This window comes from Mrakia frigida, assembly GCF_051309035.1.
Source record: "Mrakia frigida strain ATCC 22029 unplaced genomic scaffold BDY24scaffold_52, whole genome shotgun sequence".
In the NCBI taxonomy this organism is placed as follows: Eukaryota; Fungi; Basidiomycota; class Tremellomycetes; order Cystofilobasidiales; family Mrakiaceae; genus Mrakia; species Mrakia frigida.
In genome coordinates, this window is record NW_027481229.1 from 57,812 (window position 1) to 78,793 (window position 20,982).

Genomic DNA, 20,982 nt, shown 5'->3' on the forward strand with positions numbered 1-20,982 from the left:
AAGGGCATGGTGGGAATGAAGAGAAAATTTGTCTGGAGGGGATGCTGATGGTTGGGAAGGAAAAGAAAAGGAAGGAGGCAAACTGTTGAGCTCGAGCTCTCCTTCCTTCTTTCTTTTCTTTTCCTTTCCTTCCTTCTCCTCTAACTCTCACCATCAATTTCTATTCCTTCTTGGATGTAGAATCCCCTTCTTCTATCTACCACTCGTCTTTACATACCCCTCCTCTCAGCATGTCAGCTCCTATGCCAACCTCTTTCTTGGGCGGTCCCTTCCTCGTCAACACCCTCCATCGACTGCCGATCCCTCTCGTCGACGCTATCTTCAACCAACCCAGCACGCTCAACCATACCCTCTCTCCTCCCGTCCTCTTCAACACAGGAATCTTCACTCTCAGTCAAGTCGTCAGACGGATCCTGCTCGAATCCTTCCCAGATTTGCCCGTCGAAGCTTTGAACGTGAGCTCGATGCTTCCTTCTCTCCTCCCTCCCTCCCTCCCTCTCTCCTTCCCTCGTCCCTCCTAGGCTGACTCGTCTCGTCTCAACCACTCATACTGTTTAGCACCTCGTCTCCGAATCAACCTCTGCCTCTTCTCTCGCCGAGCTCATCTCTCGCTGGGGGCTGAGGTATCGAGCTCTTCAACTCTCTGCGCCGTCGCCAGAGAGGGAGGAGGAAGTCTTCGTCAGGATCGTCGGAGGGATTAAGCTTCATCAAGATGGAGATGACGATGTCTACGAGTTTCTTGGAGTTGTTCTTGGGGATACAGTCAGGGAGCTGAAGGTTGAGCTAGAGGCGAATGGAGAAGGTAAGGTCGTCCTTTCCCTTCCCTGTCGCTCCCGTCGAAAATCTCCCTCGACACCACGATTGCTGATCTCTTCCTTTCCCCACCAGACCACGTACGATCCCTCTTTGCTAGGAGAAGGCCTCCACCCCCTCCTTCACTCCCTCTCGCGCCTCCACCGGCACTTGCTCCTGCTCCTCTTCCCACTCAAAACCACGTCGCCGTCGTTCCTCGTCACGCAGACCGACCTGACGCTTCCGGTGAGCTTCTTTCAAGCTGTCCCTTCTTCGAATATGTTCCGAGACTGAATTAATCGCTGGATCCAGTACTCGGAATCTACCCTTCGTGCCCAACAGCAGATCCTCAACAACTGGACGCCGTTCTCGCTCGCCTTCATCCCCAAACTCGTCAGACCCTCTTCACCCACTCCTCCGTCGACCGAACGAAAAACTACGAGTCTTTCCTGCAAAAGGGTAAATCCAAAGCATGCACGGAGGCGGTGGAAGCTCTCGTTAGAAGGATTCTTGTCTCCGAGGGATCACTAGAGCCGATGGTGATTCCCGCCTCTCTTCCCTCTCTTGCTCCAGTCTACGAACTGACGATCCCGCTGTTCCCCCCCCCCCTTTTAGAAAGACATCCATTTGGAAGCTCTCAACGTCGGCTTCTTGACTCCTTACCTGCATCACTGTCAACTGTCGTCTCGAGTCCAAGTCGGAGAGAACCCGACCCACCCCGTCAACGAGAGGCTTCTCCTTCTCAGCATCTTCGCAGCCATCAGTGGTGACCTCGGACCTCAAGAAGCCATGATCTGGTCTGAATCTTTCTTCAGCCCACTCGTTCTTTTTGTCATGGAGAAGAGAATTTGTTCGTCCCTCCCGTGTCTTCCCCGACGAAAAACCTCTCGCCGATTCTGACTGTTCTTTTTGTTTTCCAGTCTCGTCAGCTAGGAAGTCTATCGAGAAACACCGGAAGGCTCGCAAGGCGATCGTTCGGTACCCGGTCGTGGTGGACGGGAGCACGGGAGTCTCGAGTTGGAGGGTACGCGTCGTCGTCGACAATCAGTTTGAGGCTGAAGGGGAAGGCTCGACGCTAGATCAGGCGAAGTCAGCTGCCGCTCTTGCTCTGGTTCGGTCTGGAACTCTTCCTGCTCTGATGGACGGGGAGGACAACGTTGATCTGAGGGAGGAACGAGGGTGAGCTCAGATTCCTCTTCCTCGACCTTCAAAAATCGTCGCTGACCTCTTCGATCGTCTCCTCGTAGCCCTCTTCCATCATCAAAATTGGCAGCTGGACCTATACCACCGTCGATGCGACCTGAACGTTCGAACTTTCTCAAACAGGAGGTCTCGCACGAGCGACGGTACGTTGACCCAGTTCGCACGACGCGTCTGTCTCTCCCCTCTCCTTCTGTCGAGCTGACCTCAATCCTTCCTCGAACTCCGTTTCAGGTCGAACTATTCCGAAGAACAATTCCATCCCGTCCCATCCTCATCTACTCTCCTTCAGAACCGTTGTTCGCTTCTCGGACTCACCGTCGGATTCGAAACGATCTCGAACGAAGGAGACCACATCTCAACCGTCGTTGTCGTTGTCGGGAACCGCTTCTCCGCCGAGGGAAAGGGACGTAGGCTCGAGGAGGCAAAGGAGGAAGCTTGTCGCCTTCTTTTGGACTCGGGACTCTTACCGGAACCGATGGCAGAGGAGGAGCAGGAGGATGTCGGAGATCAGTGAGTTCTCGTCTCGACTTCTTCTTGCATCCCTTCGGACGTCGTTCCTGATTTGGAATTTCGCCCTCTTTATTCAACAGGTTATCGGCTTCAAATCTCCCGGATCCAAAACTCGAAGCGGAGAAGAGAACGAAGGCGAAGGGGAAGAAGAAGAAGAAGAAGGTCGAGGCCACTCTCGACGCTCCACCCGCCGCTTCGTCCTCTCAGCCCACGTCCAAGTCCTCCAACTCTCTAGAGGAACCTAAAGAATCGACGGAGAAGAAGCTCTCAGCTACCGAACCCTCCTCCTCTCGTCCTTTTGACCAAATCTCCCTCTCCTCGAACCTCGACGATTCCTCCCAACCATCTTCTTCCCTCTCAACTAAATCCAAACCGAGGCCAACACCCACCACGCCCTCCACTACTCCATATCGAACAGCCAACGTGGATTCGAGGAAGCGGCTCTTTGAGCTCGTCGCTCGACTAGGTCTGGGAGATCCCTCGTTCAAGTCGAAACCGATGCGATCCGACGAGGGAGTCGACGTCTTTGTAGAGAAGCTTGTGGTTGGAGGTCATGTGGAGAAGGGAACAGGGTGGACGAAGGAGGGAGCTCAGCAGAAGGCTTGTAGGAAGATGCTGGAGTCGGGGAAGTTGGGAGAGATGGAGGGGGTTGAGTGAGACGAGGAGGTGAGTTCAGCTTCGTACTTACTTCGATTCGACGCGTTCGAGAGCGAAAGACCTTGGGCTCACCTCTTTGCTTCTCGTTTCTGCGTTTCCTCTAGCTTTATACTGCCCACTTCGTTCTGGATCGATGCTATGTACTGAACATCGTCTTTGAGCGAACGTTGTTGGGGTCGAGCTTGATTTGAGGGGAGTTGAGATGAAAGGACGAAGCTCGCCTTCCATCTGGCGGAAGAAAGAGCCATGCTCAAAAAGCTTACTACTCAAACTTTCTCGATCGAGTCTCTTTTCCTTCATTGGAAATTAGATCATCGCTTCGTGAGAGTCGTAAAGATCGTTCAACCGAAAAGGCAACCCAGCTCCTCCTCGCCCTTCCGTTTCCATCTACACATCATCCTCATCCTCCCAGTCTTCCTCACCAACAAGGCGGTACCCCTGATCCGCAAGCACCTCCTTCACATCCAACCTCCTCACCTCCTGATCCAACAAAAACAACTGCTTCGAGATCTCCTCGTGCGTCTTCTTCAACTTCTTCCACTCCTCTCGAATCTCCAGTCGTCGTGCCATCGTTTCCTGTCGAGGGCTGATGGGATCGTGAATGAACCTGAGGAAGAGAGTTTGACGAGGGGAGAGGGAGGGCGGTGAAGAGTAGGAGCGAGAGCGGCAACGAGTGTGAGATGGGTGTCGGGAGGAGCGGGAGGGCGTCGGAGAGGCAGAGGGGGAGAGACGAAGCTTTTGGTGACGATTCCAGTTGGAGGGATTGGTGCTGCGAGGGAGAGGTGGAACGAGGGAGTAGTTTGATTGAGTTGAAGGTGTGAGGAGATTCGAGGTGGAAGATTTGGCGTCGTCGTCGTCGTCGAACAAGGGGGGTGTTGACTTGGTTCCTGAAGTTTGGTCCTCGCCCCCGTCCTTGTCCTCGTCCTCCTCTGCATCACCGACGTTGACGACGCCTTTCGGCTGAGATTTGGAGGGAGAGGAGTGGATTGAGGAGGTGGAAGGAGAGGGAAGTCGATCCTGGGGTTCCTCTGGATTCTGTGAGGCTGCTTCGTCGATCTCCGTGTCCTCCGAGTTGACGCGTCGTTCCCTCTCCTCTCCCTGCGACGGCTCCACCACCACCTCCTCCACTGACCTCGATGTCGGCACTCGTTTCTGATCCAAGAAGGAGAGAGGGTGCGGTTCCGATGAGGCGACTGGGGTTTCGATCGGGCGAGTAGGTGAAGGAAGAGGAAGGATCGGTCGAGGGAGAGTGGAGAGAGGTCGAAGAAGTTTGGAAGGCCGTGGAAAAGCCGCTCCGTAGAGAGGTGAGGGCTGAAGCTCTCCTCGCATCGTGGATAGTCCAGGTTCGAACTTCTTGGGGTCGTGGATGTTGTCGGAGTAGTACCTCTTGATTCCTTTAGGGAGGTGAAGTCCTTTGACGAAAGGTCCCACCGGGTTCACGAGGCTCCGATTCGAGGGGACTGAAAGGAAAGGAGTCAAAGTCAGTGGAAGAAGAGAGCGAAAACTCGTTCAGTATCTCACATTTCGATGTTGGATTGGCAGGAGACGACCGAGCTGGAGTGCTGGAGACTTGAGCGAGGACGGGAGTGAGAGCGGATGCAGGAGTTTCGACTGAGGGAAGGAGGAAAAGAAACAACGGGGCTTCAGCTACAAGAAAGAGAGTTGACGTTGAGGTGAGAGCATCAACGAACTCACAGGCTCGAAGAAGCTCTGGTCGTATCGGCGTCCGAGTCGAGGTCGTCGGTTTCGAGGCGACCGTTTTCGAAGTCGAGGAAGAGGACAAAGAAGAGGGATTCGGAGGAGACTGTTGAGTTGGTTGTTGTTGTGGCGATGACGACGAGAGGAGTTGAGAGAGGGTAGGGGAGTTCGCCCTACGAGTTCGGCCGGCTGCGAGGATTAGGAAGACGCGTCGTGAGCAAATCGAGCTCTGTTCACTCAACGCGAGAAACTGACCTGGAACCTGCAACGCCTCATCATCCGACGAGTCTTCTTCCTCCTGGGACTCGTCTCCAACTGCGAGACCTGCAGCGAGTAGTTCTCGAACTGAGTACGAAGGAGAGATCAGCTTCAGATTCGAGCAAGAAGCGCAATCGAAGCGGGCGACTCACGATCTCGGTTCGACAAAGTGGACCTTCCCGACCACTCCAGATCGTGCTTCTTTCTCTGCTCCTTGTTCTTCTTCTTGGCCACACTGATGAGACGAAGCTTCTCGGCCATCCGTAAGGCTATTCGATCTTGAACTGTTCGAAGAGGATCGTGGCTCAACGGCACAGCGACTCTCCTTTGATCGACGACTGCAAAAGTAACATAGAGGGGTGTGAGCAAGACATCTCGAGAATTCGTAGTAGCATAGCTTCGTCGATGAACTCGCTCTTGAAAGGACCCTTGACATCCCTGAAGACGACCTCGTTGATCTTGAGAAGATCAGGCATCCGGAGCGAGGTTCCGACTGGTTGCTGCCACTCAAAAAGCATCGTTTCCGAGTAAAAGTCGAAGTAGGCTTGGGAACGAAGGGCTGCAAGACGGGAAGCCTGAAGACAGAGGATAAACAGAAGTAGCAGTCAGCTTGCGAGCGATCAAAGAGGAGAAGGGAGAAGGAGAGACGGAAAACTCACCTCTCGGATCGAAATCTCGACCCCTCGGCTTCTCGAGGAATTCATGTAGAACTGAGCTGCTGGCTTGTAGTCTCGAGAGACGTCTTTCAGAAGGACTCTCTGAACTGTGGAAGTTAGAGGAGCGAGAGTAAATCGAGGTCAGAAGGGAGATGAGGAAGAAGAAGGGAAGGAAGGCACGAGCTCACCGTAAGAATTGATGATGTCGAGAACGGCGATAGGGCTCCAAGGTTTAGGATGGATACATCCCTCGGCGGTAGAGTGGTTGATGATAGGAGAGATGAGCTCCTTGGGAAGAGATGGGAAGTCCCTCTGAGAGAGAGAGATCAAGGGAGGGAAGGGAAGCCGGAAGGGATGGTGAGCTCGAGCTCAAACGCCTTTCTTCCTTCTCCTCCTTCCCTACAGACTCCCACACCCCACTAAACCCCAGCCAGCCGATGGATAGAGCTACTTACCTTTAAACACTGCTGTCGAGTAGCCATCGGAGGTCCAGGAGTAGCAACGACGACGGGGGGAGAGGTGGGAGCTCGAGCGCGTTCCTCCTTCTTCACCTCTTCCGTCCGCCGCTTCTTCGATGGTCTCGAGGGTTTCAATTCTGGTTGGTTGGGAGGGCGAGGCCGAGAAGAAGGAGGAGGCATCGGCCGGGATAGTGAAAGTCCAGGCGAGGGGAGGGGAGGGGGGGAGCTTCGCTGTTTGAGGAAGAAACGGGGCCAAGGGAAACGCGAGCTCATTTGGTTCGGGGCACAGGTTTTGACGCGTCAACAACGGATGCAAAAACGCGTCAACAAGCAAAACTGCTTCCTTCGCGCGAGTCCAGACGTTCTGTCTCAGCTCCGGCTTCCTCGACTTTCGCCCTTCTGTGTCTTTTTCTTGGCTCATCGAGCCAGGAAGTGAGAGACGCGCCGCTTGAAACTCTCGTTCTTCAACGAGCTCAGTTTTCTCGTTGCTCGACCTGCGACCTCTCAGATCTACTATAGCTTCATTCATCCCTCCTTCCTGTCTTTTTTAGCTAATACTACAGGAGATACAAACTGTTCCAGCAGCGTTTCGACAACCGTCCTTCAATCTCGATGTCGATTTCGTCGTCGTCGTCGTCTCCCTTGACAGGCGAGCTTCGAAACTCGTTCTGCTTCTCTACTCGGAAGGGGAAGAGGGATGGAAGAAGAGGGAGAGAGGAAGAGGCGGTTAGCTTGAGTGAGGGATGGAGAAAGAGAAGGCGAGGAGGAGAGAGAGGTCGAGAGAGGCGACGCACCTCGGTAACTACGATCCTACGCCTGCGGTCCATCCCGGATAGCCCTAGCGGTGGGGCTTACCACACATAACTGGGAAGGAAGAAGACGAGAAGCTCAGCTCAGAGCGTCCAAACTCGGGGAACGACGGGAAAGGAGGAAAGAGGGCTGACCTCGTCGATGAAGCTCCTGGTCCTCTTGTAGAGGGTCTCTTTGAGCCGAATCTCGTCTCTCAGAGAGGTCACCTGCGCTTCGAGGAACAAGATTCGAGCCTTCTGACGTGGTTCTCGAACGCCCTGAGCGTTGACCTCCTTCCTGCGCTTGTCGATAGCGCTCTCCTTCTTCAGAAGTACCTCCTCCATATCGTGGAGATCGGAGAGTCTCAGTCCCAGCTATAAAGGAGGATCAACCGAAGTAGAAGTAAGCCCATCCGGAACCAAGAGTGAGAGAAATCAAGGCCGTAACTCATCTGTCCGAGGTGGGTGCGGTTCGTGTTCTTGAGCTCGTCGAGTTCCTTCGTGAGCTTCTTGACGACTTTGCTCCGTTTGATGAACTTCAAAACCAACACGAAAGAAGAAGGTGGCGAGGCTAGAAAAGAAACGAGCATTTGTCAGCCGAATAGACGGTCGAAGGAAAGGCGGGGGATGGATCGAGATGGACCTTCGTCGTTTCATCCGTCAATGAACCCTCGAGCTCCTTGATCCGAGCGAGAAGCTGCTCCCTGGTGGGGTCTATCTCAGACCCACTAGCACTTATAGGAGACTGTACGTTCAGAAACAACGCGAACTGAGCCTCGGGGACGATGGGAGAAGAAGCGAGAGGAAAAAAGAAAACTCGAACGAACCCAGGCGGCGGGAGCGACTGGATCCGAAGCCAGAACCGAGCCTGAACCCGAAGCGACAGGTGCAAGGGGCTGATGATAAAGGTTTAAAGAACTTGTCAGTCTTGATTTCTTGGGGAAGAAGTCGAGAGGCAGACGAACTGGAGGGAGAGGGACGACGGGACGCGACGAGATCGCTTTCGCCGGTGGAGGAGCAGGTGCGACGACGTTCTTCGGAGCAGCGACGGGTTTGGCGATAGGTGGAGTCGGTTGCTGGGAGAGGAGAAGAATGCCTATCAGCTTGGATCCCCAATCGAGAGGGAGGTAAACGCGTGAACCCACGGGTTGAGAAACCGCAGGAGAAACAGCAACTGCTGGGACGGGCTTCTTCGCCTTAGGATAGCCCTGAAGATTGAACGACGGAACGGAAAAAGATGAGTTGCGGTTCGTTGAGAACGGGACCTGTGGTAGTAGACGGACCTTGGGGGTGAGGTTTGAAGCAGCGGAAGGTTTCGGCGCGACAGATTTGACGACGGACTTGGGGAGTGCTGAGTTCGAAGGCATCTGCAAAGAAGTATAGAACGCGTTAGTAGGTACGAGAAGAAGCTGTTCTCAAGCTCGACGATTTCAGGCTGGACGAACCGAGGAGATGGCCGACGCTGGAACGATAGTCGACGAAGAGCTGGCGACGATCTGAGCGCTGGACAGAGTAGACCTCGACGCAACCGAGGATGATGAGGATGAGGTCGATGTGGATGCCTGAGGATCATCGAAAGAAGGTCAATGAAAGAACTTCGTTGCTGAACAACGGATAGCACGAACCCGAGCGGCGTCGACGGTTCGTTTCTTCGACTTCGGTTTCGACATCACAGCAAGCGCAGACTCGTCCAAAGGGTCGACATACTAACGAATCAACGAAGATACTTGTCAGTAACGACAAGGTGAAAGTATCGAGGGACTAGGGAAGTCGGACTCACAGCTTGCGTCCCCGAATCAGGTCGCGTCTCGGAAGTCGTGATCTTCTTCCTCTTCTTCTTGGCAGAAGCGAGGTGCTGATCGATGGCTTTGGGCTGGGAAAGAATGGGGTAGAAGACGTTCGATCAGTTAAGAAGTCGAGTCGGATGCGCACGAAAACTGACGAACCGGAAGCATGACCCGTCGAAGAACGATCGTCCGTCTTTCTCTTCTTGGACACGTTCTCGGACGAAGGTTGAGGCGACTGTGTGGGACGAGCACGAGAGAGCAATAAAGAGAAAGAGGTCAGCTGTCTGAGAAAAAGAAGAGAAATGGAGTTGATTAGAGAGCTGTATTAACCGAGGACGACGCGTCCGTTGCTGATCGATCCTTGTCGAGAACGACTGACGAGTTTGAGGAAGTCTGGAGAAAACAAGCGCCATATGGTCAGTTGGAATGTTCGTCAAAAGGTCGAAAGACGAAATTGGACGAACCGAAGAAGATCCGACGTGACCTTCGACGGGAGCGCCCTCCTTCACCGCCTCCTCTCTCTCTTTCCTCTTCCTCTTCCTCTCCTCCTTCCTCTTCTGCTTGCTCTCCCTGTATCCCTCCAGATCAGCATCAGCAGCTTGCACTTCCGCATCAACGCTTGCATCGACTTCCGCTTCCTCCTCAACAGGAGGGACGTCCGACGAAGAGGAGGAAGAAGTGGACTTTTGGATGATGAGGCTGTTGTTTCGCTTGTAGTAGTCTTGTTTTCGTTGCGATCTTGATTTCGGCTCGGGGTTCTGTTCGTGCGCGTCGAGGTTCGAGAGAGAGAGAGGAAGGGAGTACGAGCGACAACATGCAAATCGGAACGAAACGATACAACGAGAGACGAACTCTCGTTTCTACATACTACTCCAGCTTGACCTTTTTCCTCTTCTCCCTCTTCTTCTCCCTGTTCTCCTTCGCTCCCGTCACCGTCGCCTCCCCAACCATGCCCTCCTCAAGCTTCACTCGCTTGCTCTTCTTCTCCTTCACCTCTCCCTCTCCCTGCCCGTCTCTCCCCTCTACCAGCACCTTCTTCTTCTTCTTCGCGTCCCCATCTCCCTCTTCTGCTTCCACCTTACTCTTCTTCTCCTTCTTGTTCTTCCTCGTCCCCTTTTCGACCTTCACTCCCGACGCGTCGTTCCCTCCACCCGCCGACTCCGCTTCGACCTCAGCCTTCCTCTTCTTCCCAGCCTTGACCTAACCTCGACCGAACCGAAAAAAGAAACTCATCAGCCTCTTGCTTGGACCGATCCGAAGACTGATGTTTGAGGAAACGGGAGGACGAACCGGTTTGCTCGTTTTCGACGTTGAACTTGACGCGACGGCGGGAGCGGGAGCGGGAGCGGTAGAAAGAGGGAGAGGGAGGGAGAGTGCTGGTGGTGGTAGCTTTGTCGTCGCTGTTACTGGTTTCGATGTCGCCGCGGCTTTGGGTTCGGGTTCCGACGTCGTCGTCGGTTTCGGTTTCGGAGCGGCTTTGGGCTTCTGAGCGTTGGTAGCACTGGGAGGGAGTTGGATGGATGGTACGAAAGCTGAGGTTCTTCCTCCGATCTGAAGAGAGGGAGGGAGGTGAGCAAAGAGAGAGGGAGGGAGGGGAAACGAGAAGGGGACGTACGGTGATGAATTCGACTTTGGCGTGGGATCCGTCGGGCTGAAAAGATAGGTACGAAGGAAGAGGTTCAGCGATAGCTCGAAGGAACGAGAAAAAGAGCAAGAGAAAGAGAGAGAAACGCGAAAGAACTCACCAACAACACTCCCTCCTCTCCCTTCTTCCCCTTGCCCTTCCCCCACCTCACCCCGAACAACCACTCCTTCGGAAACCTCCTACTATCCGCTCCCACGCTCACCGCGAACGTGCATATCCTGATCATCTTGTCTCGCAGCAGAGTGATCTGAGCGAGGGAGAGAGAGGAGGAGAGCGTGAGGGGGTGGATGGAGGATTGGTAGAGGATTTCGTCTGAAGAACGCGAAGGAGCTTGGTGAGAGACGGAAGACGGTGAGCAGGAGAAGGGAGACGCGACTCACCGGCTACCCAGTTTCCTACTCCAGCTGCGACGGATTGATCGAGGAGGACGGATTTGATGGGACTTTTCCGTCTGAGCAACGAGAGCGAGAGTTGAGCGATGGTAGGTGGGCAGAGGATCGGGTCGGGACCGAGCTGGGGTCGGCAGATAGAGCAAGCATCAGCCTCAGAGCGGGAGAGAGGAGGATCGAAGAGGAAGCTCACGAGAGAAACAGGCGGTTCGGTCGAAGGGGATTGAACGAGACGGATCCTCCCTAACCTCCGAGGATCGAGGTAGGCGATTTGAACGGGTACGGCACTGCTGGAAGATTGGGCTGGAGGGGAGAGGTGAATGATGAACTGAAGAGAAACACCGAGGGAGTCAGCGAGAGGAGGAGACGTCGAGTCGAGTCGAGTCGAGTCGAGCTCACCTTCCAGAACTTTGGTGGCCAAACTTCGCCCGAGCTCCTACTCTGGTACAAGACGGGATCTCCTCCTTTGAGCTGAATCATCCCTGTCATCCCGAGATGAAAGACCGGGTGTTTACCCTTCCCAGACAGGTTGAGCCAGAACCTTTGAGAGCGGGAGGAGGAGAAGGTGAGGAGCTCGACTCGGTTTCGTTTGGTCGTCTCCCTGAGATAAGATAGAGATCGGTTGAATGACTCACAGTTTCCCTTTCCGCTCGGCCGAAACGACACTCCTTCCGATCAGAGTAGATTCCTACGAACGAGAGAGCGATGTGAGTCAAAGCAAGATCGACATGCTTTTGAGCTTGACCTCTTCCTCCCTCTCCCTTCTCGACTCACGAATGCTCCCTCCTTGAGATCTACGAAGACGATTTCATCAGCAGTAGTCTCAACCTTGGTGATGATGAGATCTCGGGTGGAATCGTGGAGGACTTGACGAGCTCGTTCAGCTTCTGTAGAGGAGCGAGCAAGAAGAGGGAAGGAAAGAGGTGAGCTCGTTCGATTTGGCTTCGTTTCGGTTGAGTCGCGAAGAAAGGGATCAAGCAAAAGCTTACCAGGAAGCTCAGGCATGAATAAAACGGTAAAGTAGTGAGCGACGAGGAGAGCAGAGGTGGTCTGTTTCGAGAAGGAAGCAGTTGAAGAGAACGAAGGAGCAGATGGAGGATGAAGGGGGAGAGATCGAGAGCTCGACTGCTCGGGCGAGATGGCCGAAGAACGATTTATCTCTCCCCTTCCGAATTTTCAGGAGTCGAGACGTCTGGATTCAACATGGGTACGCAGAGGTCGCCACTCTTTTAGTTGCTAGAAAAATGTCCGAACAAAAAAGTTGAAAAGGCTCAAAAGCTCAACCTCGTCGTCTTTCCTTCTTGACCCCAAACGACCATCATCTCCTCACTCCCGTCTTCTCTTTCGCTCTATCTCTCAACACCGCCCAGGACTCCTATTCCCTTCCCTATATCCGCCTCATAAACATAGCCCATCCGCCCTTCGAAATGGTCCCTCAACACGAGCAAGCGTCGACGAGAGGAGAAGGAGGAGGAGGAGGAGGAGGAGGAGGAGGCGAACGAAGAAGACTCGTCGAGTTCAAAGGGAACGATCCTACAGGGACGCAGAAAGGTTGGGAGAGACTATGGGATGGTGAGTATCAAGTCAACTTAGTTGTGTAGTCCTGTGACGTCGTACCAAGGAGACGAGAAGGGAGGAAGGAGGACTAGAAGCAGGAAACGAGCGAGCTCACCGAAACTCTCCTCCTCTTCATTCTTTCGCTTCCCTCTTTAGCCGAATGGACTCTCGAATCCCTCGTAGCTCTCGTCAAAGAGAAGGCTCGTCTTCCCGATCGATCACAAGTCGAACTCTTTCAACTGGATGTGGACCGACAGATCCAGTTCGTCATGGAGGATGGTCAGTTCCCTCTCCTCCCTTTCTGAACACGAGAACGCTGATACTTCATTGTCGCACCTCTCTCGACTTTACAGCGGACGACGTCAAAGCGTTCCACGCTCGAATCGCTCGAACTTCACTCTCGGGCGAGACCATCGTCCTCTTCACCGTCTCTCCCTCCAAGTCGGAGCTTCCCCACTCCCCTTCGTCGTCGTCGGTCAACGGAAACAGAGCTCAGGTCGAGGAAGTCCAGGAGGATCCTTCGCAGTAGTTTGACCGACGCTCGAGCTTCGAGGAGGAGGGAAACAGCAGCTCAAACACCGTACCGTCCATCTCCTTCCTCTTTCACCATCCCTCGCCATGCCCTCTACTCTCTCACCTCAACGACTCCAAACCAGTATCCTACCATCCCTCATCGATCTCTCCACACCACGTTCTCTTCTTCCCACCACCCAAACCCTCCTCCTCCTCTCCCAACGGCCTCTCTCCCGCCCTCCTCTCGAAGGACGAGGGCGCGTCGTCTTCGTCGTCGAAACCGGAGACGTTCTTCACGTTCGTCCGCAGGGAGGTGCTTACATCAGGTCGGCGGCGGAGGAAGAAGGAGTGGAGGAGTCGTCGATGGCGAAGCTTGGAGACGGAGAGTAGGCAGAGGAGGAGTGGGACAGAGGGAGATGGGAGGGTTGGGTGGAGCCGCGTGAAGTTTGATGCCTGTACATCGAGTCTTCCTTCTTAACTCTCTCCTCCTCACCTTTCTGAAGCATGCAACTGACCCCCTCTTCTTTCTCTTCCTCTCCCAGACGGCTTCGCCTCTTCCGTCACCCCGTCTCGCCTCGTCTCTCGTCCCGTCCCGTCCTTGCCGTCGTTCCCCCACGTCGCTTTCTCTCTCCGATCCCGTCTCTCTCCTCTCGCCTCTATCTCTCCGTCTCAAAACCGACGTTGCACTTGAGCGATTCAGTGAGTCCCTCTCCTTCCCCTCCTTCCCCTTGCCTCTTTTCAAACTCGAGCCCTAACTCTTTCTTCCCCTCTTCCCCTCTTCGTACAGACGTCAAAGCCGTCCCTCTCTCAATTCGTACCTGGGCTTAAACGCTCATTCGATCTGATCTTCGTCATTCTCGGCTCGTCTCGAGTCGCTCCTCCTCCTCGGCGTCGAATCCCTCGCTCCTTCACCTCGGAGATTGTTCGGTTCGGGATCGGTCGCTTTCTGATCTCCGAGCTTCGACGGGAGGTGGTGTGTGTGGGGAGTGAAGGAGGGAGGGGAGAGAAGAGGAAGATTGGTGTTGGGAACTGAGCGTGGAGGAGGAGGTGAGAGACGACGACGCGTCGGGGCTGAAGAGGTCATTATTTTCGCTTTGGCTCGAGGGAGGAAGACGATGTGCATGGGCTTTTCTTCTTCACGGCGGTCCTATGTTCGACAGAAAGCTTCGCCGTAGAGGAATGAATTGAAGCAACGCGTTTCGAAGCTCAACGTGTCGAGCTCGGTTCCCTTCCTTTCCTCGTCGGCTCGCATCCCAGAGAGACGGTATCTCACTGCATATGATCTGTCACGCAAGGACCGAAGAACAGTCGGGTGTCCGGGCAGCGCACGTCGCGTCGCGCCCCGTCGCATCTTCCCTTCGCTCCTTCGTCTTCCTCACTGCTCGTTCTTTCCCCGGATTTTTCCCAGATTCAGTATCGGAAGAGTAGCTGGTACGAAGATTTTCATCGATGCAATCTCAACGTAAGAGCCAGTACCAGTGAAGTCCGAAGGAGCATGACGTTGCAACATTCTTTTCCTTTTCTTCCTCGCTCTCAGCTCACCAGTCGAAGCCTCACGGTAGCCATAGGAATGCAATTGAGACTGTAAGCTATACGGATCGAGGGCCCGTAAGACGAATTCTCCAGGAAGAAGAGGGAGGGGGGAGAGGAGGTTGGAGAGGTTGGTGAGGGTTGTTGGAAGGAGGGGATGAGAAGTGAGAGGGAGAAGGTCGGGTTGGAGACATATGCGTTCCTGGCTTTTTTTTCTTCTTTTGTTCTATGGTTCTACTTCGTCTCTTCTTCGTCCCGTCGCTACTCACCTTCCCCGTTCGTCGCGTCGCGCTTCGTCGGCAGTTCCGATTTCGTCTTCGCTGTGTTTCTCTTTTCGTTTTCGCTGTAGTTTCCCCCGGCTTTCAGCTTCTGGCTATGCACCTTGACCGCCCATAAATAATTCGAAACAGGAAGATCTCAGGAATCAAGCAGGAGGCAGGGCCGTCGAAGAAACGAAAACATCGATCTAGATTCATCTGTTATATAGACAAGAGGATCCCGTGACTCTTCCTCAGATGAGCCGCCAAGCCATCCCGTCGGAAGTAGCTGTAAGATTAGGATAAGGGCCAAAACATCAACGACGTCTTCTCGAAAAGAAGGAGGAGAAGAGGAAGGGGAACTCACACTTCGTAGCAAACCGTACACGAACGCCCAGCTGAGATTGCGTGCTTCTCCTCGTGATCCTGACAAGCTTGAGCACTTTCCAGGACCCTGGGACAGGCGGAGCAGCGAGTGGGAATTCGAACGACGCCGTGAGAGGTTGCTTCATGTTCGATCAAGGTGACGCGTCGAGTAAAGCTGTTGAAAGAAAACAAAGACCTCAGCATTGATCAAACGACGCGTCCAGTTGAGAGGAACATTAAGAAGATGTAGAGACCACTCACACGAACGAACAGTGTCCGCAATCTTGGGGAACTCGGCCAGCGTCGTGAATCGTCTGATGTCGAAGGAGGTTCCATTCGTTCTTGAACGGTCGAGAGCACGTCGGGCACGGCAGAGGCTGAGCTGCATACCCTCGATCTAAGAACAAAAAAAAAATGAGACGCGTCAGAAGCTCGAAACAGAGAAGCTCGAGAGAAAGGGTGACTCACAGGCCAGTTGAAGCGTCTTCATCGCAGCCATGTAGGCAGGGAAGTCCGGCGACGTTCTGATAAGATCGATGATATCGTAAACGTGTCGAAGTTGGATCTCACACCAGGCCATCTGATTGACGAGGTTGGTTCCGTGGACTCGAGTTCGATCCCGACCTGAAAGTTTGGACCAAGAACGGAGGAGAACGAGAATTAGCGACGAGGAGAAACCAGGGAAGAAAAGGAAGCTTACACAACGCCTGAATCCAACTCGAGAATTCGGCGACAGAGTCTTGCTGCCAGATACTTGGCGCTGTTCGTGCCGCAAAAACGTTCGAAGTAAGAATCGAGATGGCTGGACTTCCAGCTCAAACTTGCGGTCGACTCACAAGGGACGTTCAACTGGAGACGAGGGTCTGAGTGGAAGTCTGGTGGAGCGGGAGGTTTAGGACGCTTTATAGGCTTCTTTGGGAGCGTTGATTGCTGACCAGGTCGAAGGATGGGGATGGGAGCATGTTTCTGAGTCGGATCCGAGGCTGGAGGAGGGAAGGAGAGGAAGCCGTCAGTGTCGAGCGTCCGCAGAATGGCATCAGCCGTCAGAGAAGGCAGAACGGATACGAAACTCACTTCCAGCCTGTTTTCCCGTTTTGGTAATCTTCGCGGGGGTGAAAGATGAAGGTAGGTGAGCAGGTTTGAGCGGCTCCGGACGGGGAAGGTTTTGAGAGGGTCGAGGAGCAGCTGCGAAGAAAGAAGATGGTTCAGCGCCAGACCAAACGAGAACGTCCAAGATCTCACGAGCAACAGGTAGGTCGCCGAAGAGGTCTGCGATGTCTTCGAAACGAAACGTACGAGCGACGTCCTTCAGCTTCAAGATCGAGAACGGAAGCGAAGAAAGATCGAAAACTCACTCAGATGTCCAGCGTCTGACTCATCCGAGTCACTCGAGTCGTCGTCGGAGGAAGAGTCGTTGTTGATGACCTTCTTCGAGGGAGGGAGAGGAGCAGGAGCTGCAAAACGACGGCGAGAACGAAAGGTCAGCGACGGAACGACCGAGTCGATGAAGAAGAGAAGAAAGTCGCGCACTCTTAGACTTTCTAGTAGGCTCGATCGACATCCTGTCCATCCCGGCGACTGCAGATAAGAAAGAGAAAGAGAAGTCAGCGTCGAAGGCAATCGGACGCGTCGAGCTGATCGAATTGCTCACCTTCCTCGATATCGGGAGGCGGAGGTGAGTCTTCCATATCAGAAGAGGAGAGAAGCTCAATAACTGGGAGGAGAAGAGTATCGAGTCAGGAGAAGAAGAAGCAATGGGAAGGAAGATCGACGAGACGTACCTTCTCGACCCTTTCCTTTTCGATCGACGACGTTCGAGATCTGAGTAGCAGGAGGAGGAGCTGCAGCAGATCGAGGGACTCGTAAAACGGTGGCAGGTACGAAGTCCATGTCTGGAAGACGAAGGGAGGAGTGAGCTTGCGTCGAGTACGAGAGCGAAAGGAGGAAGAGGGAACGAACCGTTGTTGTTGGTCGAAGCCTTCTTCGAGCTTGACGTCGATGGTGCAGATACGACAGCAGTTGACGACGGCTCGACTCTGCTGGAAGACTTGAGCTTCTTGGGAGGAGGAGCTGAAAGAAGAGAGCAGGAAGACGGTCAGCACACGTCGATCGCCTAGACGAAGGGAAGAGAACGAACCAGGTTCCGATTCCGACGAAGAATCCGAGTCCGAGTCGGACTCCGACGACGAGTCATCCGAAGAATCAGCAGCGATGAATTTCTTGATTCCAGTCCCTGATTGAGAGAGAACAGGAAGGAGAAGGTCAGCTCGTCGCATCTCTTCCGCATCCAGCCTCTCCGTTCCCTTCGACCCGAACCGAGTTCGTCCTGAACTCACCAGCATACGAGATCACACCTCCTCCTCCCTTCAGCCATCGCTCCACGTGTGCATCAAACAGCATCGAAACGACCTTCGTAGCCTTGAGGGGAGGTTTCCCGATGGAGAGATTCTTCCAGAGGGAGATCCTCTTCGCCTGAGCAGGGAAGTCGGGAGCGTTGATCGCAGCGACGGCGGCGTCCGCAGAAGATCTCTCGACGTAGGTCAAGAAGACATCTTTGGTTCCGTTGGACCTGGAGGTGATGAGAACGTCGAGGGTTTCGCTGAAGAAAGAAGCGCAAGAAGGGTCGGAATCAGGGATGAGCTTCGTATTTGCGTCGACGCGAGGCGAAGAAAGAGTGAGCTTCGTTGACTCACATCTGTCCGAACTGCGAGAAGGCCTCCCAAGCCTCGAGCTCCAGGAACCTAGCTGTGTTGGATCCTTCCACTCGGACCGATCTTCCACTGGCGACGGAGGGTCGTTCGGCGAGGGACTTGGTGAAGGTCGAACCTCCTGCGACGAGGGAGGTCTTGGTGGAAGATTTGGAGCGAGAGGAAGCTGGCGGGTCCGATCTTCGAGGTTTAGGTGCTGAGGAGGAGGTGGCGGTGGTCTTGGACTTGGGAGGTTTGGAAGAAGAGGAAGAGGAGGGATCCGAGACGCGACGAGTGGACGAGGGAGGGAGATTCGACGTCGATTTGGAGGAGGAGGCTGTGGCGTTGTGAGATCGTTTCGACGAAGAAGCGTTCGAGGATGCTGCCGCTGCTGCTGCTGCTTCTTTTCGTTGAAGAGCTGCCTTGGCCTCGAACTTGTTGAAGATGGAGACGGGAGCCTTGGAGGGACGAGGAGGTGCAGGAGGCGGCGAGGAGGACGGAGGAGGCGACCGATTGAACTCGTCTCGCTCTTGTTTTTTCGACATGGTAGGAGGAGGACCGGGGGTGATGGAGGGAGAGCGTTCGAAATTGACGGCTGTAGGGGGTGCTTGGACTTGTTGATCTACAGGAAGAGAAAGGGAGTCGAGTTAGTTGGAGGAGTTGTTCCTTTGAAGCGGCGCAGGAGAAGTCAAACGGACTTACCTCTCCTTCTCTTCTTGTCCTTTGTAGACATCTTCTGCGAGTCCACATGAATCAGAATAGGCTCGTTGTCCGACATGCTGCATGAGCAAAACCGGAAAAGGGAACAGAGGAGGAAGGAGAGGAAACGAAAGGTGAGCTCTTCACTCCCTTCACTGGTCGCTCCAAGCTCGTTCCTTCCCTCTTGACTCTCAGCAAGACGTACCTTTCTTCCTTAATAGTCTGAGGCATTATTAAAGATGACTAGGGTGCTTGGAAGAGCCGATGAGGGCGAGGAAGGGCGGAGGAGGTTGTCGAAAAGGGAGGGAGGAGGGGAGAGTGTGAGCTCGACTCGACCGTTCGAATATGCGGGATCTGGCCAATCGAGGTCCTTCTCGAGAGCAAAAAGAGCTGGAGGGTGAATAGAGGGGTATAGAGCGGCTTCGAGAGTAGTTTTCGAGAAAGAGAGCTGAAAGTTTTTGATGAGGTGCTGACCGTTTGAAGGGAGGAAGGAGTCGAGCTCACTTTCGAGGGTTCCTTCTCAACCAGCTTCTTCTCCTTCTCCTTGATTTTCTTTTCGCAGATATTCAGGTAGCCATGTATCGAGAACTTGAAGGAGCAGTCTCTTCCATGAGCGTAGCCTATGGAATCTCAGGTGAGCCTAGATCTTCCAAAGAAGGAGGTGAAGAAGGAGGAAGGAGCTCGAGCTGACCTTCTCCTTCTCTTTCTCTTTCCAAGTCGACCCTCTCTCGCTCTACTACGGTGAACTACGAGATCGTTTGTATGAACCTACTCCAGAGCGAACGTTCGACTCACTCGTCTCCCTTCTTTTCTCCTCTCTTCGCTCCAGGCTGTCGAGTCTGGAAGTCGTATCGACCCTTCCTCCACTTCCTCGCCCTCCTTCGACTTCGACTCACCACCAACACCCTCGTCTACACCACCAAGAGCCACAAGAAGAAGAAGTTGAAGAAGAAAAACTTCGCTCGTCGAACTCCCTTCCTCTCCCTCCCTCCAGAACTCTCCCACGAAATCCACTCGTACCTCTTCTCTTCCCTTCTCGAGGACGAGAAGCTCTTCCAGCTCAACATCCTCGGTCTCTGCTCGCACGCTGTAGGATGCAAAGGGGAACAGATCTACAAGAACATCCTCGTCAAAGATTGCTTCTGCAGCAACAAGGGATGCTCCGAGGGATATCACTTCTGCGAGAAGAGGAGGAAGGAAGGGAGGGAGATGGCGTTGGCAGGTTTGGGAGGACCGGTCAAGGGAGTCTGTCTCGTCGACGTGAGCTCGCTTTCGTCTTACTGCTGTGTTGATTCGAACGACGATGCATGCTGGGATTTGGACGGTGCAGAGGAGCGATGGAGGAGGATGGAAGAGATCTTGCGGAAGAAGGAGAGGAAGGTCAGTCCCTCTCTCTTTCCTCCTCTCTGACCCCGGCGCGTCTCGTTTCACCTTCTCTTTGTCGTTCTCCCTCTCTCTTATATCTTTCACAGCATGGAGAAAATCGTCCACCACTTCAACCTCGAACTCCTCGCTCCGCCAACTATCTACGAGGCCCCCGACGCCTGGGAATTCTTCCTCCCCGGCGTCGTTGGACTCCCTCTCTCTTCTCGAACCGACACCCTCGTTTCGGCCGGCGCGAAACATATGGAACGAAGTTCAGGCTTCCTCTTCATCCCGGACGGAGTGGCTCTTGAGTCGCAGGAGGAACAGAGGTTCGGCACGATCGTGAGGAGCTTGAGGTTGATCGCAGATCGAGGGACGACGTTGATGGATGGAGAGGACGCTGGGGAAGGAGGAGGGTCGAGAGCGAAGGGAGCGTTGAAACCGGCGATGATGGCTGTTGGTAGCTTGAAGGCCACGATGGGTGTAGTTCCTGAGTAGGCTCGTGCCTAGTTTGTTGACGTGATTGTGATGCGCTTTCCTTACGCGTCTCGTTCCGGTCTTGGATCTTCTCTCAGCTCTCGTAGGCCTGAGATTCAGAGATCGAGGAATCAAGATCTACTTTCCAACTTTCGGCCAGATCCCAGGAGAATGACGAAAAGCGAGAGACGAGTCAGCCGACGCGTCGACCTGCATCTCTGCTCGGTCTTTTGAAGCTGGTCTGGACGATGATCGCAAGTCCGTTGAGGATCAGTTCAAGATCACTGCAAGCTCTCGGAGAAAGATACACTCGCAGACGTGGCTTTTGCTGGGAGAAGCGGAGGCAAAAAGGGAGGGAGGGAGGCCGAAAGTCGAAGCGCTTTCCTTCGAGCTCACCTCTCTCCTTCCCTCCTCCCACCCTCCACCAGCTCCTTCCCCTCACTTCTCCAAACCACCTCTCCAGCCTCTTATAGCTATCTACCAGTCCGGACTTCGCCACACCTCGACTTCGGGCCCAAAACTACCGAGATGAAGACGATCCCTCTCCTTCCTTCTCTTCCTGAGTCCTCCCACCTCAGGTTCCCTCGAACTTCTGCCTCGTCTCGTCGCATCCACCATGGAACCTCGAACTGCCATGTCAAGATCGGAGCTCGTTCAAGCCATCTCAGGTATGTATGTCAGTCCTCTCGA

General features: G+C 54.1%; 7 protein-coding genes across 7 annotated transcripts; 2 read left to right on the plus strand and 5 right to left on the minus strand.

Annotated features, from left to right (window-relative positions):
* The first annotated feature begins 153 nt into the window (after positions 1–153).
* BDY24DRAFT_404435 (uncharacterized protein) lies at positions 154–3,317 on the plus strand. Its single transcript, XM_076642502.1, has 10 exons — positions 154–455; positions 559–802; positions 889–1,038; positions 1,105–1,331; positions 1,408–1,642; positions 1,713–1,971; positions 2,040–2,138; positions 2,227–2,505; positions 2,586–3,171; positions 3,267–3,317. The coding sequence occupies exons 1-9, from the start codon at positions 231–233 to the stop codon at positions 3,160–3,162; spliced, it is 2,295 nt and encodes a 764-aa protein (XP_076492267.1). The 5' UTR covers positions 154–230; the 3' UTR covers positions 3,163–3,171; positions 3,267–3,317.
* Positions 3,306–5,469, minus strand: BDY24DRAFT_404440 (uncharacterized protein). The gene is made up of 5 exons (XM_076642503.1): positions 5,271–5,469; positions 5,116–5,205; positions 4,858–5,049; positions 4,684–4,773; positions 3,306–4,622 (listed from the first exon to the last, which is right to left on the minus strand). The coding sequence occupies exons 1-5, from the start codon at positions 5,377–5,379 to the stop codon at positions 3,550–3,552; spliced, it is 1,554 nt and encodes a 517-aa protein (XP_076492268.1). The 5' UTR covers positions 5,380–5,469; the 3' UTR covers positions 3,306–3,549.
* A 1,509-nt stretch (positions 5,470–6,978) lies between these two features.
* On the minus strand, positions 6,979–7,406 carry BDY24DRAFT_404442 (uncharacterized protein). Its single transcript, XM_076642504.1, has 2 exons — positions 7,177–7,406; positions 6,979–7,096 (listed from the first exon to the last, which is right to left on the minus strand). Exons 1-2 carry the CDS (start codon positions 7,363–7,365, stop codon positions 7,043–7,045), a joined length of 243 nt encoding a protein of 80 aa, XP_076492269.1. The 5' UTR covers positions 7,366–7,406; the 3' UTR covers positions 6,979–7,042.
* Positions 7,407–9,608: 2,202 nt separating this feature from the next.
* Positions 9,609–11,939, minus strand: BDY24DRAFT_404445 (DNA glycosylase/AP lyase). Its single transcript, XM_076642505.1, has 10 exons — positions 11,831–11,939; positions 11,616–11,728; positions 11,477–11,529; positions 11,241–11,382; positions 11,035–11,169; positions 10,833–10,965; positions 10,553–10,764; positions 10,423–10,458; positions 10,098–10,358; positions 9,609–10,007 (listed from the first exon to the last, which is right to left on the minus strand). The coding sequence occupies exons 1-10, from the start codon at positions 11,844–11,846 to the stop codon at positions 9,675–9,677; spliced, it is 1,434 nt and encodes a 477-aa protein (XP_076492270.1). The 5' UTR covers positions 11,847–11,939; the 3' UTR covers positions 9,609–9,674.
* A 329-nt stretch (positions 11,940–12,268) lies between these two features.
* BDY24DRAFT_372718 (uncharacterized protein) lies at positions 12,269–13,739 on the plus strand (the record flags this gene model as incomplete). Its single annotated transcript, XM_076638212.1, has 5 exons — positions 12,269–12,413; positions 12,555–12,677; positions 12,752–12,825; positions 13,454–13,610; positions 13,699–13,739. 5 exons carry the CDS (start codon positions 12,269–12,271, stop codon positions 13,737–13,739), a joined length of 540 nt encoding a protein of 179 aa, XP_076492271.1.
* Positions 13,740–14,804: 1,065 nt separating this feature from the next.
* Positions 14,805–17,505, minus strand: BDY24DRAFT_241582 (uncharacterized protein). Its single transcript, XM_076636722.1, has 13 exons — positions 17,202–17,505; positions 17,024–17,134; positions 16,846–16,956; positions 16,716–16,778; positions 16,595–16,642; positions 16,420–16,518; positions 16,139–16,249; positions 15,901–16,047; positions 15,765–15,824; positions 15,533–15,688; positions 15,326–15,461; positions 15,066–15,239; positions 14,805–14,987 (listed from the first exon to the last, which is right to left on the minus strand). Exons 1-13 carry the CDS (start codon positions 17,404–17,406, stop codon positions 14,921–14,923), a joined length of 1,488 nt encoding a protein of 495 aa, XP_076492272.1. The 5' UTR covers positions 17,407–17,505; the 3' UTR covers positions 14,805–14,920.
* Positions 17,506–18,982: 1,477 nt separating this feature from the next.
* Positions 18,983–20,376, minus strand: BDY24DRAFT_404464 (uncharacterized protein). The gene is made up of 2 exons (XM_076642506.1): positions 19,168–20,376; positions 18,983–19,084 (listed from the first exon to the last, which is right to left on the minus strand). The coding sequence occupies exon 1, from the start codon at positions 20,074–20,076 to the stop codon at positions 19,219–19,221; it is 858 nt and encodes a 285-aa protein (XP_076492273.1). The 5' UTR covers positions 20,077–20,376; the 3' UTR covers positions 18,983–19,084; positions 19,168–19,218.
* Positions 20,377–20,982: the final 606 nt, after the last annotated feature.